This window comes from Epinephelus moara, chromosome 2 (genome assembly GCF_006386435.1).
Source record: "Epinephelus moara isolate mb chromosome 2, YSFRI_EMoa_1.0, whole genome shotgun sequence".
In the NCBI taxonomy this organism is placed as follows: domain Eukaryota; kingdom Metazoa; phylum Chordata; class Actinopteri; order Perciformes; family Serranidae; genus Epinephelus; species Epinephelus moara.
This window is the reverse complement of record NC_065507.1, coordinates 5,421,572-5,439,563: the sequence shown is the minus strand read 5'-3', so window position 1 is coordinate 5,439,563 and position 17,992 is coordinate 5,421,572. Positions and strand designations below refer to the sequence as shown.

General features: G+C 39.1%; 1 protein-coding gene and 1 long non-coding RNA gene across 2 annotated transcripts in view; one reads left to right on the top strand and one right to left on the bottom strand.

Moving 5' to 3' along the window:
* The window catches only part of LOC126405741 (uncharacterized), a 21,420-nt gene extending 7,963 nt beyond the window's left edge, over positions 1-13,457 (top strand). The window contains exon 2 of the long non-coding RNA XR_007571606.1: positions 13,089-13,457. This is a non-coding gene — a long non-coding RNA (uncharacterized LOC126405741). The remainder of the gene's footprint in view (positions 1-13,088) is intronic.
* On the bottom strand, positions 5,174-9,913 carry LOC126405734 (uncharacterized). The gene is made up of 4 exons (XM_050069631.1): positions 9,692-9,913; positions 8,669-8,890; positions 7,095-8,283; positions 5,174-6,482 (listed from the first exon to the last, which is right to left on the bottom strand). The coding sequence occupies exons 2-4, from the start codon at positions 8,805-8,807 to the stop codon at positions 6,296-6,298; spliced, it is 1,515 nt and encodes a 504-aa protein (XP_049925588.1). The 5' UTR covers positions 8,808-8,890; positions 9,692-9,913; the 3' UTR covers positions 5,174-6,295.
* Positions 13,458-17,992: the final 4,535 nt, after the last annotated feature.

Sequence of the window (17,992 nt, the reverse complement as noted above, 5' to 3'; positions counted from 1 at the left end):
GTTTATTCTGGAATGGGGACTGTTTACATGTGCATATTGGTATCATTCCACTGTGTCTACTGTTGTTTGTACTGATACTGTACATATTGGTATCATTTACTGTGAGCTGTTTGTACTGGTGCTGTGCATTCTGCTATAATTATTTGCATTACTATTTGTTTTTTCTTCAGATAAATCTGATAATTGTTGCTCGGTCTTTTCATACATATACACAGAGGTATACTGGTGGCTTTACAGCCTACATTTTATTTAATTTAGAGACTCTAATAGAGTCATATTATTGATTATCTCTGATCCCCACGGTCAATTTGGTCGTTGCAACAGTGCAATGCAACACCACTGATGCTAGGTGGCGCCAAGCTAAAAAAAAAAAAAAAAAAAAAAAATCCTATCTGTTGCCTCTTTAACTGCTCTATCAGCATGGTGAAAGAAAACCTTCTAAGCTTTAAAAAGTGTAAAGACATACAACAAGGTCTCACTCCAAAGTCGTTGAAATCTGGTGCTTGGTCAGTGACTTCCAGCGTCAGACACCGACGAAAAAAGCTGTGCTATCACTTTGGCATGATACGAAATGATACGAAAAACGATATTTTTAATGGTTCCAGGCAGGATCAGGGGGAAACACAGTGGGACGGAAACCTGACTAGGACAGGTGGGAGGGGTGCTGGATGGGTCAAACAACCACCAACTTTCACCTGGGAGTCCAGTGTTCACTTGCTGTAAGATTGTAAAGCCAAACCCTGTTCTTTTATTCTAAAACTAACCACATGCTTTTGTCGCCTAAACTCAACCACATCTCTGTGTTGGCCAAACGTCACCACGTATGTTTGTTGTTGAAAGAAAAAAATGGCAATGCACAGTGTTGTACCGACGTGGTGCTTTTATTTTGAAAGAGACTGTATGCAAACTGTACATTCCCTGTGAAAACAGAAGTGTATTTTGAAAACTGACAATGCATGTAACATTGGAGTTGAGAATAGAGGCAGAATAAAAGAAAAACCCACAGTGATCTTACTGCTCACACACAAACGAGTCATGAGATGAGGTTACCATTAAACAAAAGGCGAGACCAGTGAAGTGTCGTGGTCCTGGGTTTTTATTCTGTTATCTTGGGGACTTTGTTTTCTGTATTCTTATTCTCATTCTTGTGATTAGATCTCTGTGCATATATACCTGTGTGTTTCCCTTTGTTTCTTTTAGTTCATCTGTGTTCATGTTTATGAAGTTGTTGCTGCTCCGGTTCCTGCTTAAAGTCATCCCTGTGTTTATCGTAGTATTGCAGTTGACTTTCAGTTAATTTTGGGTCTTCTGTCTCTTGTTTTTTATCAGCTCAATTAAAGCTCACCTTTTGTTTCAACGCCATCTGCCTACTGATCTGCATTTGTGTCCTTTTCCGAACTGATACATGACAGACGTCACCTCAGGTGTCAAAACAAAGTCAAACACCGCCTCTTTCCCAACAGATGGAATACGTACAACATAATGTAGGCTCCACATGCATACTGCTGGGCAGGCTGTATCAAAACCAAAGCAGAAAATTTACACCACTCATCTCTTAACCCTCTCCACGACTGTCTGGCATTATGAGACACACACTTCACATGCTAAGACTTTTTTGCTACAAGTGCAATGACTGTATTTCATGCTGCAAACAGTGCAGACATAAGACACTTTAAAGACACATTTCTCTCCACCTGATTCCACTTCCAGAAGTGCTATTTTTGTTAATTATTTGTGATATTCATGAGCCTCAATACACTCACTGGGTATTAGATTTTATGTATGTAAACTGTGTAGAGATGTCTGCTTTCTCTCAAGTGTAATGGAACTAGATGGCACTCAGCTTGTGGTGCTCAAAGTGCCAGAAAAATGCATTTGGAAAAACTCAAATCTCCTTCCAGAAATCAAGACCCAGTTACTTAAGATAATCCACAGACATTGTGAGCAGTTTCATGAAGGAGCTATTTTCTTTCTACCAAACCACACCCACCAATCATATCACTCTGGGTGATATACTTCAAGCTGCACGGTGCTGGGCAGTGAGCACAGGTCCCACTAGAGGACATGGGGCCCTCATGCCACCCTCATGGAGTCTGTTTCTGACAGTGTGGTCAGAAACATGCACACCAGTAGCCTGCTGGAGGTCATGTTGTAGGGCTCTGGCAGTGCTCCTCCTGTTCCTCCTCACACAAAGGAGCAGATACCGGTCCTGCTGCTGGGTTGATGCCCTTCTCTGAGTATCTCCTACGCTCTTGAGACTGTGCTGGGAGACACAGCAAACCTTCAGGTATGGATGTGCCATCCTGGAGGAGCTGGACTACCTGTGCAACCTGACTGGGCTGCAGGTACGGCCTCATGCTACCAGTAGTGACAAGGACACTAGCAGAAGAACAAACTAGACAAGAATCAGTCAGGAAGGATAAGGAGAGAGCAGCTGTCTGTGGACACCACATGTAAAACCATTCCCTTTTTGGGGGTTGTCTTGCTTTTGCCTCTCCATTGCACCTGTTGTCACTTTGATTTGCACCAAACACAGTCACTTGTGCTTCCTAAATGGACACACTGATACATTGAGTACATTTACTCAAGTACTGTGCAGAGCAGATGTCCACTATATTTCAAGGAGAAGTATTGTACCTTTAACTCCACTGCATTTGTTGGACAGCAGTAGTTACATGTTGCTTTACTAATAAAGATCTTACACACTAAGTACACAATAGGCAAATGATATACATTTTATTGTTTAATCCGTATGGATAAACAAATTCCATGTCTGAAGGGTCATTTGTTCCTCAATAGAAAGTGAACTGTGCTACGTGTGCACAACATCTGGACTGGAATATAGTGTACTCACAACATGTTGTCATGTAGAAATCACTTTTTTTAAACAGACCTCCAGTCTGTTTCTGAGCTTAGAGAGACACCTGGTGGTGACAGAGACAGAGACAGAGACAGAACCCTCCGTACAGTACATCTCACTGGAATATTCTTCATGCACTCACAGCTAATGGATTCACTGCTCCCTGTAGACACACCGTGTTCACCACTCTCTGTTGAGCCATTCATGTGACATTTACTCACATTTGTACATCGTTTATATATTTATTTTACATATTTCAGCTGTTTTTAAAATATATTCCTGACATGACATTATATATATATATATGTGTGTGTGTGTGTGTGTGTGTGTGTGTGTGTGTGTGTGTGTGTGTGTAATTATCATATAAACATGTTTTAATCATTGTTAGTGTTTCTCATGTTTGTACATATCGTTTAGTTGGCTCAGTGTGGATGTTAGTGTGACTGTAAGTAAAAAAATATCACTTTATTTCATATATTTTCACTCGACGTGTTGTGGAATTTAAAATGTTGGTTAAATACACCAGATTTGCTCTGCATTCATATTCAATATGTGTATTTAATGCCTATTTTTTACTGTAATTTAACTCATTTGGGAACATTTGAGTTTCAAATTATATTGAATTACATTATGTTACATTATATTTTTAATTTTGATTGCTTTATTTTCTTATTTGTGTCATGCACACTTACATGAGCCCAACCCTTGTGGATTTACAAGACACCACACAATGATGTTGTATTAACAATCCAAAGTACATGTTCTTTAACTGCTCAGTCCAGAAACAAATACTCTACCTCCTATTTTAGAAAAGGCAAAGAAACTCAGCCACAAAAAAATGTTCCCTTTCTGAAACAAAATTTAAATTTTTCATGATCATCCAACCAAAAGAAATCAACATAGAGGTCATTCCTTATGTCTTCATATACTATACTGTACTATATACTATATTTATTCAATATATAATGCACATAACTCTACATTTTTATTCATATTCTTGTTTTTTTCTATTGATGTGTATACTGTAGGAGCATTATCGCATAATACATATTTTATATTTCTGTTTGTAACATATTTCTATATTTATATTTTTACCCTTACAGACTCAGCACAGTGAACATATTTTTATTCTTAATATCTTAAGTGCTGGTGTTAAACACTGTCGCATAATGCATATTTTTATTTCTATTTCTATTTTATTACTTTATATTTACATACTCTTATTCTTACCTCTTATAATTCTCTTCTCTTTACGTCAGAGCGACTGTAACGAATCCTGGGGATCAATAATAATAAATATATTTCTGATATTCATAGTGTTGTGTCATTTAAATATTAAAGGATTAAAGGAATGGATGGATTTTTGTGTCATCTCATCTAAAAATGTGTAATAAATTAATATGTTATAATGAAGAACTTTATTGAACACACTGCAAAATCAGATTATAAATTTTATATCAGCATTACAATCCTTTTTTTTATTTTATTTTTTTACATAGCATCTGTATCAAACAACAAACAGAAAGCAGACTGAATCAATAGATTTAAAGGCATTCTCTGTCAACCCAGTACTTTTTTATTCTGATAGTTCACTTGCATCTCTCTCCTCCTCCTGCAAGTATTGTGTGATATTGCCTCATGCACTTGAAAGGCCTACGACTGCTAGGAGAGATACCAAGAGATTTCTCACACACACACATACACACACGCTCAAACACAGGCACACGCACCCTCCACGAGCTGGGAGATGAGATAGGCAACTTATGTTGTCTGTTGACTGCCGGAGCTTGATATGGCTCCGCTCAGCCCCGGGGCTCGATCACAGTGCAGGAACAAAGTAGTGAAATATTGGAAAACACAACATGAGAAGTGCCGATTAGTGTTTCTCAGCTAAACATATTTTCCTTTATTGTGTGGCTGTTTGGAGCAGCTCCACTCAATCCTGGCTCCTGAAGCTAAAAGGAGAAACAGGTTTTGTTGCAGAGTGGTCAGGTGTCAATCAAAGCCCGCCGTGTGCCTCGTGCTGCCGTCCTGTGGTGAATCCTGGGAAATAACCTGGACTCTGACTGCATTGCAGCCAAAAAAGAGGGCTGGAACCAGCAGTTACGGGGCAGGGCACAGACTGGGTGGGAGGGGCGGAGTGGGTTTATTCTGCATCTGTCTCTATCTCTTAATCCCACCCTCTTCTTATTCTCTGTGAGCTGATCTGGGTGCAGTTCATGGAATTTGGACAGCTGTTGCAAGGCGTTTGAATGGCTGCAGGATGAGTGCATAATGAGCAGCATGCAGTGAAAAACAGTCCAAAGGCAGAGATCAATGATACTACATAACTGGTTTATTTGGCTGTAATTTACCTGATGTATAATTTCCTGACATTGACATCGATTATTAAAAGGACCTGAATTTCAGATACATCAAATTGATCAATTGAAAACAAAATTCCCATGAAGTCGTACCGTTACCCAACAACGATTTATTGTTGCGTCAACAGGTGATTGTTTGTTCGCAAAATACAGCCGAGAGAGAAGAGAAGAGAAGAGAAAGGAAAAAAGCCAGTGAATGTTTCTGTGTTTCTCAGAGCGGAAAACCAAAAACCTGAGCATGAATCACACTGGCGGCGGTGGCGGCGGAGGGGGGAGAAAGTCGCCAGCTGATGAGAGGAATAAAGTCAACTCAGTTAAATTGACGCGGTGGAGATCTTGAAGCCATGCAGTTAACAGAATATTGCCTTCAAATAACACTCGCACATGCTTTTTCCAAAATCAAACATGCATTGGGTATTTCAGGTGGGGTAAAGAAGTGTAAATACTCGACAGTTTTAGCAATACAAATTCTCTAAATGTTTCTGATAATGAATATTTGTAGAGCATGTTACACACTTTGTCCAGCAATCCCTTTATTCAGTTGATTGTTTAAAGCAAATGATAAATGAACATTATTAAGTAAAAATAAAATATAAAATAAAATATATATTTAGCATGGATCTGCCTCGATGCTGCCGATGTGTGTGTGTGTGTCACAAAAACCACAAGCAAATTCCATCACTACTACTAATTCAAAGAGCATTTTGTAAACGATCAATCATTGCAAGCGCAAACTCGGTCATCACAAGGCTGTGAGTGCAGTTCGGATCACAGTGGTCACGGACAAGTTCAGCATCTCCTCTAGGAGCCACCTCACTAAGGCTTGTTATAGTTTAGTCACCCATTTGGAAACTTCTTTTTTTTTTTTCTTTAGGAAAGGTGTGTTTGTGTTCGACCATCCTCTGGAAACAATTATATGTTGTTTTTGTTTTTCTCTTTTTTAGAAAAGAACTACCAAAATCATGCAACTACCATTTCATTCCTGTGAGACAAAAACCAGTTGGTGCTCTTGACTTGATTTTTCTCTTGGTGCTGGTCGGGGAGGTTCGGAGGTGAGGTCAGCGTGGGCGTTTTAGGCACTGCCATCCTGTTTGAGCCGCTGACTGCGAGCCTTGTAGACCTCGATCAGTAAATCTTTGACGTACTGGATCTCGCGCTCCACCGACTCCGCCTTGTCACGAAGCTCCCGGTTCTGCCCCTCGAGGCCATGCAGCTCCTCCTCCAGAGAGTCCAGCTCCGCCCTCTTACGCAGCCTGTACCTGCAACAGAGGGGGAAGCGTTTGGTTGGTCTCACGGGGTTTTTTTTTGCTGCCTTGCATCTTTATTAATGAGTCAAGTGAGCGTGACCTTTGAGCTACATCGGGAGGATTACCCACGCAGCTCAGACATCCCTCCCCCAAGGTAACATGATGTGCTGTTTATTTCACCTCATGACTGATCAATTCTCCCCAACTTCCCACTTTCACCCACAAACATTACAGAGACTTTTTACAGCATTCAGCACAGACGTGAAGGAGTGAAACTCACACACAGGCAAACCAGACTTATAGAAAGGGTTAGGTGGGGCTGAATTTGGCAGGCAGTGAGGGACTTTCCATTTCCCTCCTACACTCTGCAGGACATTTTTAAAGCAGTGGGGTGGCTGGTTTACGTAACACTCCTGCCATGTTCAAGTTTTAAAGCAAAACAACAAAATAATCAAGTATTATGAAGTGATTGACGAGCTTAAAAAACAAGAATATAATCTTTAATGACCACTGCAGCAACTTTAGTGATGTCATAACAGACGTTTTTACATGTTTATGAAGCAGCTTTTTAAAAAGACAGTCAGATAAAGAAGGAGATGAGAATAAATTTGACTAATTGTTTACCTGTGTGCAGCAGTTTTGTTCTGGTCTCTCTTCTTCTGCTTCCTCTCTCCACTGCTGCCTTCCAGAGAAGGGGCGCCCATCACCAGAGCTGGTTTGAGGGAGCAGGGCTCATCCTTTAGCCTCTGGGTGGGGCGGTGGATTGGGGCGCCCATCAGCGTCCCCTCGCCGTCCCCTCTGGACAGACATTCGTAGCTTTGGTCTGCAAGGCATTCTGGATAGAGGTAGTGGCCATGTTGGGGCTCTACAGCCTGTGCTTGTGACGGCTGATCTAGGTCACCTATAAAGCTATGGTAAGGCTCTGTGCTGGCCATGGACTGGTGGAAGTAGCCGTCACCGGCCACCATTGTCTCTTGGGGGATACTCCCAGAAAGTCCTCCATCTTTACTGCAGTGCAAGACCTCAAGCCCCGTGCTATCGTAACTTACATTGACCTTCACGTTGTGCATCAACTGTCCCTCTCGCTTGTGGTGGCTGTCGTACGAGCCACCCAGACAAAAACCTCGGGCAATCTCTTCGCTGCAAAACATTCCTTCTGAAAAACAATAACTCTCCTCTTCCTTCAACGATAAAGCACATTCTCTCACCTTCTTGACGCTCCCGAGGCTGTTCTTGCTCACTGTCTTCAGTGTGGAGTAGTGGTTCACAGACAACTCTGTGCTTCCTGAGTAACTTCCCCTCGAGCCCCACGTATCAAGTCCAACTTCCTCCCCGACTTTCACCGCCTCACTGAGGATTCTTCGCCCGTTGTTGTGGTGGTAGCGGTGATGGTAGTTGTACGGAGCGGGTCGCGCGATTTTGGTTCTGCCGATGGGACCGCCACAAAAGCTGGCCAGGTCCAGTTCCCCTGTTGCCAAGGTAACAACCACAGGGCTGGTTTCTGATTGGCTGGTCCCATACGAGCCATAGGGTAACTGATAATAAGACTGGGAGCCCATGGCTTGAGCACCCTTGTCACATTTTGAGGATTTCTCCAACTTGTTTGTTGTGGATGTGGACTCGGAGCGGAAGTAGTCCTCCAGCTGAGCCAGCTCCTCCTGCAGTAGAGAGGTCATGACCTCCAGATCCGAGGGCACCTTGACATCTTGTTCTAACGGCGAGGGTGGAAGGGATGAGCTGGGAGAAGACTCGGTCGTCGACACAAATGAAGACAAATCAACTTTTTCCGTCATCCAATCTGAGTGACCATCACCTATGAAAAATTAAAAAAAAATAATGATTATAAAAATCATAGAATCAGCAAAGCAATCCAATATTTTCATTCAGCTGTTGGTGCAGAATAACTGAAATACAAAAACTACAATTCAGGAAAAAAAATCTTAAAATCACGCAAGGTAGAGAGGATAAATGTAAAAAAAAAAAAAAAAAAGAGAAAAAACTGAAGCTTAAAATGAAGCAATACATCCGAGAAATCCAAGTGAACAACTAACCGATCATCTGAAAATGATTGAACAGCATCGTCTGCATTCGATAAATATCCACTTAGCTGTACTCACTGTACGACATTAGCCCCGTGCTGCACTGCGGCTCCGACCTCGGGATGTGGAAAAATAAAAAAGCGTCTTGGCAAAACTCACCAATTAAGTGCTGCCTCTCCGCTGGCTCCGCCCCCGACCTGGGCCGTGATTGGCTGTGGCTAGCCTGTCGGAGAGGGGGAGCGCCGAGCTCGCCTGTGGAAATGGGAGGAATTTTCCTGCGAAGGATCGATGCCGCCATTGTGTCGTCTGCGTCGATTAAATTGTTCAAAAGCACAAACCGTGCACTGGGTGGATGAAAGAATTGTGGAAACACCTGAAGACCTGCGGAGAGGAATTAGGAAAATTAACTAATTTAGCTAATTTTTTTTAGCTTTTAAACTCTCCATTTTCACCTCTAAAGCATTTAATAATTCCCCAAAATCTTTAAAAAAAAATAATTTAAATAGAAATGCAGATTAAAAAAAATAATTAGAATTAATATTTAAAAAATAAAAGTACAAAATAAAATTATTTTTAAATCCACATTGTATACTCTAAAGCATCTAATAATTCCCTGAAATTAAAAAAAAAATACATAAAAATACAGATTAAAACAACATAATTAGAATTAATATTTAAAAAATAAAAACAAAATAAAATTTTAAAAGTTAATGAGCTCAAATTAACTCTTTAATTTTCTATCCACCTGTGACCTCATGCTGTGAGCCAGTATTGATTTGTGTCAAAACTGTGTAATAATTAAGCAACAATATGAACTTGACAAACAATAAATCATGGGAAAAATAATAGGAAAAAAATAGAAAATATAATAACATGAACTAAATGAGATATTTAAAGACTTTACACAAACATAGACATTTTTAAAGTTGTTTTCTTGAATGTAACTTGAAGTTGCGGACTAGAAATTGTATCAAGAAACATAAATTAAATAAATTCACCTTTTTAAAAGTAACTTTAATGTGGTTACTTTAAAATAGTAATAATGTTTAAAATGACTTACACTAAAAGTTAAATTCAGAATACAATATAATATTAGTTTAAACAAAGTCCAAACAGGTTTGTTGGTTAAATAAAGACATTATTGTCTGAACTTTGCCCAAAGCTCTCAGCCAGTTTACTCACCCCATAGTTTCTGAATAGTCTTGTGGTGCGTTCCGGGAGCAAAGCACGCGGAGCTGGACGGTGAGGAAGGAGACAGCCACTGTTTAAAAAGCCATATTTTCCCTTTTCATACTCAGGGACTCTTCATCAAGTGCTATTTCGACGAACAGACTTGCAGACAGAAAGTTTTTAAATCCGCTACTTCTGCAACTCCTAATGCCCGGACCTGATCACAGCAGACGAGATTAGTGCGCAGTTTACAGAGTTCACCCGGCCGTTACGTCATGAACCTGGGGACTTTCCCATTATCCAGAGACCTCAGCCTGTTTGTGTGAGCTGCACACACTCCTCCAGCCTCCTCTCCTCCTATTTAACCTATTATAAACACTTTAATTACATGTAATCTGATTTTACTGAGCCAGTTTTTACTTTAATTTAATTAAACACAGGAATAATGATAGAAAAAATAAATAACATGCGTTTAAAAATAGTGTAAACAGCAGTTGTGCTTTGTTTGGCTGCTGAAGAAACCACTGAAATCATTTTATCATTAAAAACTAAAATATAAATGAGTGCAAGAAGTCTTTAACAGATAAAACGTTGCCCTGCCTAACAGCTGAGTCGAAATAACACGACATGAAGTTAAATAAAATACAAATAAACAGAGGCAGTGAGGAGGAATGGAGGCAGTACAGCAGACGGCACAGCCACGCACTAGTTTCCGCAGCGCCGCAGCGGAAGGACACCGTGTTGCAGTTCGAAGGTGTAACTTTAGTTGCAGCCCTGTTGCATCAGATCCGCAGGGGATTCGCTGAGCGCTGTAACAATGTGGCCACACCATTGGTTTATCTGGGGGAACTTTTTTATTTCTATTGGCCTGCCATCGCTCTTCCACTGATTGCTAATCATTACACATTAACACCAGACTGGGACCAGTTCACTGTGGATTATAACCAGTGATGATGTGTGGTGAGGAGCGAACCGTGACCTCCGGCTGGGATCAGAAACACACTAACACGCACTTTAATTCAATTATGATCTGAGCTGTGTTTCGTTTCTGTGTGCTCCCATAATTTAACATCACTTCCTTTAGTGTGGTGAATCCTCCTGTGTGGATTTACTTTAAAAAATAATCCCAGTGTGAATTAAAACTTAATTATTTTCAAATTAAACCCACTTAAAGTTGCTTTATGTGACTTTTTATTTCAATTCAATAGAATTGTATTTATCCTGAAGGAAATTCCTGTGCCAGAGGACGCTTCAAATTACAGTAACCACAATTTTAACCATTCACAACCAGTACCCAGCGTCAGGGTCGCTCACTGGGCCCAGTTATAGAACAACAGAGTGTTAAATATCTGTCAAAATATGTGTTTTCAAGGAGCAAAAGCAAAACCAGTGCCTAATAGAGTTACAGTAGGAGTAAGATAAAAACAAGAGTTAATAAAAATGAACTAAACTGGTGGAGAAAGACAGACTGCGCCTGATAATAAATGTTATATTGATTATGATTTACAGTGAGAAGTAGTTAGTTTTTATAGAGGTAATAAAGTTCACCACTTTATTTACTGCACTTTTTATTTATTTACTTGTTTATCTGACATTATGGGGGCTCAGTTTAAAGTGTGCAGTCTCGAAATGGAGAGTAATATGATTATTGTCTTGTGTATTTTCATGTAATTTTCACCCAGTGTCATTTTAGAGGTGAAGGTTTTCTATTTGCTTTTCACTCTGTTCATGCACAAATATTCCCACAGGTTTAATTACTGATGCAACCTGCATGATTTGGAAATGTATTTTTTTGTGAATTAAGCATTTATTCATAAGAACGTACCGATCTGATGTAAACAGTTTGGGGTGCGTTCATGACTGCCACTATACTGCGTTTTAGTTTGACTTTATCATTTCTCTGTGTAAAGACTGTCACATAAATTGATGTGTGTTGTTCATGTCTTCCTTTTGCACATGGGTAACATGACTGATTACAAACTCACAGCCTCTCTTATTAAAGAGGGCTTCTCGTCGTCACACAAGTATTTCCCTGATGAACGTCTCGCACCATTAAAATGATTTTTCTTAGGAAGTTAGACAGTGTGCAGGAGTTCTTCTACAACTTGTGTTCTCCTTCGCACCCGTTTGGAAATAGATGAGTGAAGTATTCTTTTATTTGACTGTGACAAAACATTGTTTTATATGTAAAATACAGAGTAGATGCAGTGCAGACAGGTTTCCAGCCATGGTTAGTTTGCAACCTCTGTCCCTGGTTAGGCTTTTAGAATTAAAACAGGAAGTTCAGGACTACTGCGCTTGGAATTAAACAATATAACATATACAATAAAATACAGGCACAGGCTGAGTGACAGTTGAAACCAAAATAAAAACACACAGAAAAACATTTGTGAGGCTTCTAACTGCTTTTTAACAAACCCCTGGTTTTAACACATCTGGGGAAAACTGCATTTTCCTTCTCTGCACTTCAGACATGGAACCATCTTCAAAAAGATATAAAATTAGAAACACTTGAATTTAAGGGCATCATAAAGAATGTGGTGACAGAGACATGTGCTTGTTTTTCCCTCAGAGGCCACTATGTTTGAATAGTTGTTGTTTTATTGTGGATTCTTGTATTATATGTTGTATTTGTTGCATTTAAACGTGTTCTGATTGGCTGCTACCTCGGCCAGGTCCGTCTTGTAAAAGAGATTTTCAATCTTAATAGGACTTCCTGGTTAAATACAGGTTAAACAAAAATAAAAATGTTAATATTCCAGACATAAATGCATGGGTGATCACACACAGCATCATGTAAGTTAGTTCCTGTTCAAGTGTCAGAAATCTAAAGCGCTGTTTTTAAAAACAATTTTGTGAAATTATAAGAAATATTGGCATCATGACCTCACTGCGTGGGTCGCTGAGCTGAGAGGAAACTTTTTTTTCAATAGATTTTATGAGATATAATTTCTAATGCTATGTTTAGATACATATTGCATTTAAAAAGACAGATGTTTAAATTTAAGATATACTTTGTTAGAGCCCACGGGTACATTCCACCTCTGCATCCAAACTATTTAGGAGCATAATTTTACCAAAAATATATTTTTCCAGAGCATTCATGTCTTTAATGGAGCGTAGAGATGTGGAAATGTGCAAACACAGTCATAAATACACACATATTTGAATCTGTAAATGACATCAGAAGTAAATATGTAGAGAGGTTATATAAACAGGGGCGTAGCACCAAATTCTGGGGACTGTGCCTCAGCAGTCTCTGTGGGCCCCCTGCCTTTCCTCTCTTGATCCATGTCTCTTTCTCGCACCCTTTTAAAGTGTTTCTACAAAGTCAGTTTGCTTTCTCTTCCTCTCCTCTCTTTCTTTCTTTCCTTTTTTTTGGAATCCTGATTTTTCCTCATGGGTAAAGACGTGTACGTTGGTGCTCCAGCAGCAGAAGCAGTCACTCACCGCACTGCAAGTCTCAAGTAAGTCTCAAGTCTTAACCTTCAAGTCTCAAGTAAGTCCCAAGTCATTTTTTCTTGGGCAAGTCAAGTCAAGTCAAGTCACAGGTTATGTCAAGTCAAGTCAAGTCAAGTCAAGTCCTGTAATAGGTCAAGTCAAGTCACCTTATTATTGTAATTTTACCTGCAGAATCTGATCTTAATAAAGTGAAAAGACAAGATATAAGTAACTGTCAGTAAACATTGACTTCATCGCTGCAATGTTTACTTTGCAGGGACGACCCCCATGCGTGCGTGCACACACACACACACACACACACACACACACACACACACACACTAACCAAGGCAGCGGCCAAAATCACCCATTTAGCTCATTTAACCCTGTGTTGCTCGTTCATAAAACGTACAGCCGGTCTTGTGATGAACCGGTCGGAATGTTCGCTCACGTTTTCTGGGGTTAATGTTAGCAAATAAATTAAAAAACAAGTTCTACCAAAACAACCCACACCGCCCCCCCACCCCACCCCCGTATCGTATCAAGCTAACGTTAGCTAACTACCGACTAACCAGATAATATTAGCTAATTGACAAGCACTTACTGGGCAGAATGGCTCTTCAAATGACAAACAAAGTTTGAAGTTGTCGCCTGGCTGTCCGAGATGTTTATGCCGCATGTCTTGCACTGTGCTGTTAGTCTTTTGCAGTAATAATGGTAATTCCGAAAGCCGAAGACGATGACTCTCTGTACCCCTCCCACTGACATGCTGATGCCTATCTGATATAAGAGGGCCCGTTTCTCCAATAAACACGTAAGGTACGTAGAGAGGGCATGACTGATTGACAGGATAGTGATCCAGTCATGACAACGCCATTCTCAGCCTGCGCTCCTACCGGGTAATCGACATTATTTTTTAAATTAATTTATTAATTTTATATTCTAACCGAAAACATGATGTGAATAACACTCAAGTCATTCAAGTCATTGCGTCTCAAGTCAAGTCAAGTCCCGAGTCTTTAACTTCCAAGTCTGAGTCAAGTCTCAAGTCTTTTATTTTTTGTCAAGTCAAGTCACAAGTCATCAAACAGCGACTCGAGTCGACTCGAGTCCAAGTCACAATGACTCGAGTCCCCATCTCTGACTCACCGCCTCAGTTGCATTTAGTGCAGTGGTGGACTAAACCATTCTGTGCATTACAGGGGTGAGAGGAGCCTCAGGAAGTATCCACTATTTTTTATACAAATTTCAGTCTTTGAACAGATTTTATTCAGCCACTTTAATTTAGTATTCTTAATTTAAAAAAAACTGCAAACTAAACCAAACTTCATCAGTTCATAGTTCAGTAAAATGATTAATTTCTTACCTTCTGTGATATTTTTGTCAGATATGCAGTGATGATTTCTGGGTAATATGTATGTTGATGTTGTTCAATATCAAGTCTGTATTTGTGTCAAGACAATACACGAATGATAGCGTGCACCGGGGCCTGTCGTAACTTCCGTATGGCACTGACAAAGAGGGACGGGTACTTGATCAGTTTATCAGAGTTTATCGAGCTTTATTCACATACAGGCCACAAACACAGAGTATGAAACATGTCCTCAACAATACGATTAAGCTGTGCAGTAAAAACCTTTATAAACTGACAGCCACTCACAATATATGCAGCAAAGTGTTGATCAGAGTCAGGAAGCATCAAACGATGCCACCAACTACATTATCTGCTACTGGATCAGCGGCACCTGTGCTGTAGTTTGTCTTTCACAGTAACGGCACATCTGATTTAACCAAACTTGCACTAAATACTCTCATCCTTTCACAGATTGATTACCGCCAGATAATGTGGGCGAGTGCCACAAAAAAAGGATTTAAGCAAACTGCAGCTACTGTAGAACAAAGCAGCACACCTTGCTCTCCAGTGTCCGTGTGGCACTAACAACAGTACCACACATCTCCATCATAACTGGCTAAAAAGTGAAGACGGGGTCATTGATCAGCATGGAAAGTTTTACAATCCAAACTTCCATCATGTCAGTACAGTCGATTACAACACAATTTAGAATCATACACTGAAAAATATTCAACTGTATATTCAATAATAATTCATAATGATTTTATTTATTTATAGGCACCTTTTTACACTCAAAGTCACCTTACAGGCAAAGATAAAGAAAATAACAGCTGATTAGAAAATTCAACAAGATAAGGAATTACAAGGTCCACAGAGTTAAATACATTAAGTGTCATACTTGGTCGAGTTAGTTTGCTGTCTCTGTCAATTAGCTGTCCATTAGTCACTCACTCTACAGCAGGAAACGGCACTTCAAAATAAAAGCTCTCTGCTGGAAATTCATTGTACTTGAAAACTTGACATGTTTGCGAGTTTCTTGCGGTCCATTCAGAATGGACCTGCGACCCACTTTTGGACCACGACCCATCAGTTGGGAACCACTGGTCTACACCCCACTGGTGGGACAGTGAGGTGGATAGAAGAGGGAGACCCTTACAGTTAACTATTGGCTACCAGTTGCATCACTTTCACAGTAAACCACTGTGTCATTTTTACAGTAAATTTTACAGTAAATTGTAAATGATGTGTACATATTACTGTGAATTAGCAGTAAAATTACTCTACTTAACTGTGACCTTACAGTTAAAGCCTGTTACGTTACAGTGAAATAACAGTATGTTCCTGTAAATTACTGACTTAAACTGTAAGTTTGATTGCTGTGAATTTACAGTATGCTCCCGTAGAATTACTGTATTTCACTGTAATCGATCAGTTAAACTGCTTCTGTAAAATTATTGTATTTCCCTGCATGAATTTCACAGTAAAACTCTGGTTTGGTTAAATATCACGGTAAAAGCCTGTGAGGTGATAGTAATGTAATTTATTGTGAAGTATTACAGTTACATATTGTTACTTCCTGGAATTAATTTTAAGTGTACACATATAAAATAGGATAGGCAACACAAGGTCAGATTTTACTGTCTAAGGCAAACACTATAATATATGGAGCAGTGTTAGTATGGAATTATTTATCACTGTTACTGATTAAATTAACACAGAAAACAATGTTTTAAAAGAAAATGAGGAAACAATTTGGAACATCATATTTGTAAGAAGCGGTGCATTTGGAGATTTGTAGTTTTTGCTGCAATGTCATGTGTTTGCTGTTTGTGTTAATGGTCATGTCTAATTTATGTTTTCAGATATTACTTTGGGTTGATTATGATTTTTAATACCGTGAAACTTCAATTAAATCCTAGTCCCAATCACCAGCCCAGTGTGGCTACACATTTTGACAAATAAATGCCTGTTTCAGTTAGAGGCCTGGTCTGGTTGCCAAGCAATTCACTTTTTATTTTTTATTTTTATAGGAGTTCTTCGGATGCATAAAAGTGGGTTGTTGGCTACCTCAAATTATGTTTCCATTCCTCAATTACCCTGTAAGTTATTCATATCCTTCTCATGTGCTGTTTGTCAGAGCTAGATTAAATGAATGATACATAACTGATGTATTACCTGAAGCCTAATTTTTAAACAAGTCATATTCACACTGGTTTAATTTAACAATTTAAATAGTAGACTGAAGTTTTACAGTATGTGTTTTAAGGGGTTGATTTGTGTGGATTGAAACGTTTAATGCATGTTTTTAAAGGTGGACCCCGAGAAGATCAGCGGTGCTTTTGGGCACGGCTAACAGGGATCCTAACAAATAAACAGCAGAGCAGAGAGCGTCCTCACCTACAGCTGCACGTCTAATTTTTAACATTTAAGTTTCTGAGTGTTGCAGTACTTTGCCTTATTTCCCTTCCTCTCAATATGTTTATTTTATGTGTAATATATGCACCAAAAAGCAAAGTCCTTGCATATGAAAACCTACATGGCAATAAACCCTTTTCTGATTCTGATTTATGACTCTGACCTGTCTATTTTTATTTTATTGTACCATGATCTGTAAAGTTCATTGGGAATATAAATAAAACTTAGTAATTTAGGGGGTTACACTTTATTTTAACCCCTCCTGTTGACATTTATAAGCACTATACACATTTAACAAGTGGTTTATAACACACTTTAATGTAGTTGTTCAGATGTGTATTTATTAATGTATTTGTTAACAACCACATCTCCTTCTGTGGACACCCATAAGTGACTGAGTAAACAGAGACTGAATGACAGTACAGTAAAACACACTTGTAATGATATTAAATATGTCCATAGCAGACGTTGCAGTGTTGACTGTAAGAACTTAAAATCTCCTCAGTTATGCTTATAACTACATTATAATGTGTGTTATAAACAATTAATTAAATGTTAATGTACTGCTTATTTATGCTTACTAGTAAAAATACTAGTTAAATTAATTAAAATTAGTTATCCTGTTCAGATCCCCTGTCCGTTCCAATGGATATAACTCTTCTAGGATGTCTACAGCTATGAATACTGTCATCGATGGGACGTCTGTCAGCCAATCACAGTGTTCCACATCATCTAAAGTGGACTGCACTGGAGCCACGCCCCCTTTTTTTAACAAGCATGGCCGACCATGAAGCAAGGAGGAAGCGTAAGGCAGTCTTTTAATCATATTCTTAGAGCACATAATTTGTGTTTGAACTGTGTTTAAGGTAAACACGAGATGTTATATTACTTATATGTCAAAATATTATATGAAATATTTCGCTTTTATTTAGGATATTTTCAAAAATATCCGTCCATTGGAGCAAACAATGCATCTGAATGTCACAGGAAAATGTGGGAATACAGTTCTGATTTGATTTTCTAATGATACAATATTTATTTTATTGATTATGTACACAGAATAATAATCTGAGGAAATTTTCATTACACTGTTTTTCTGGAGA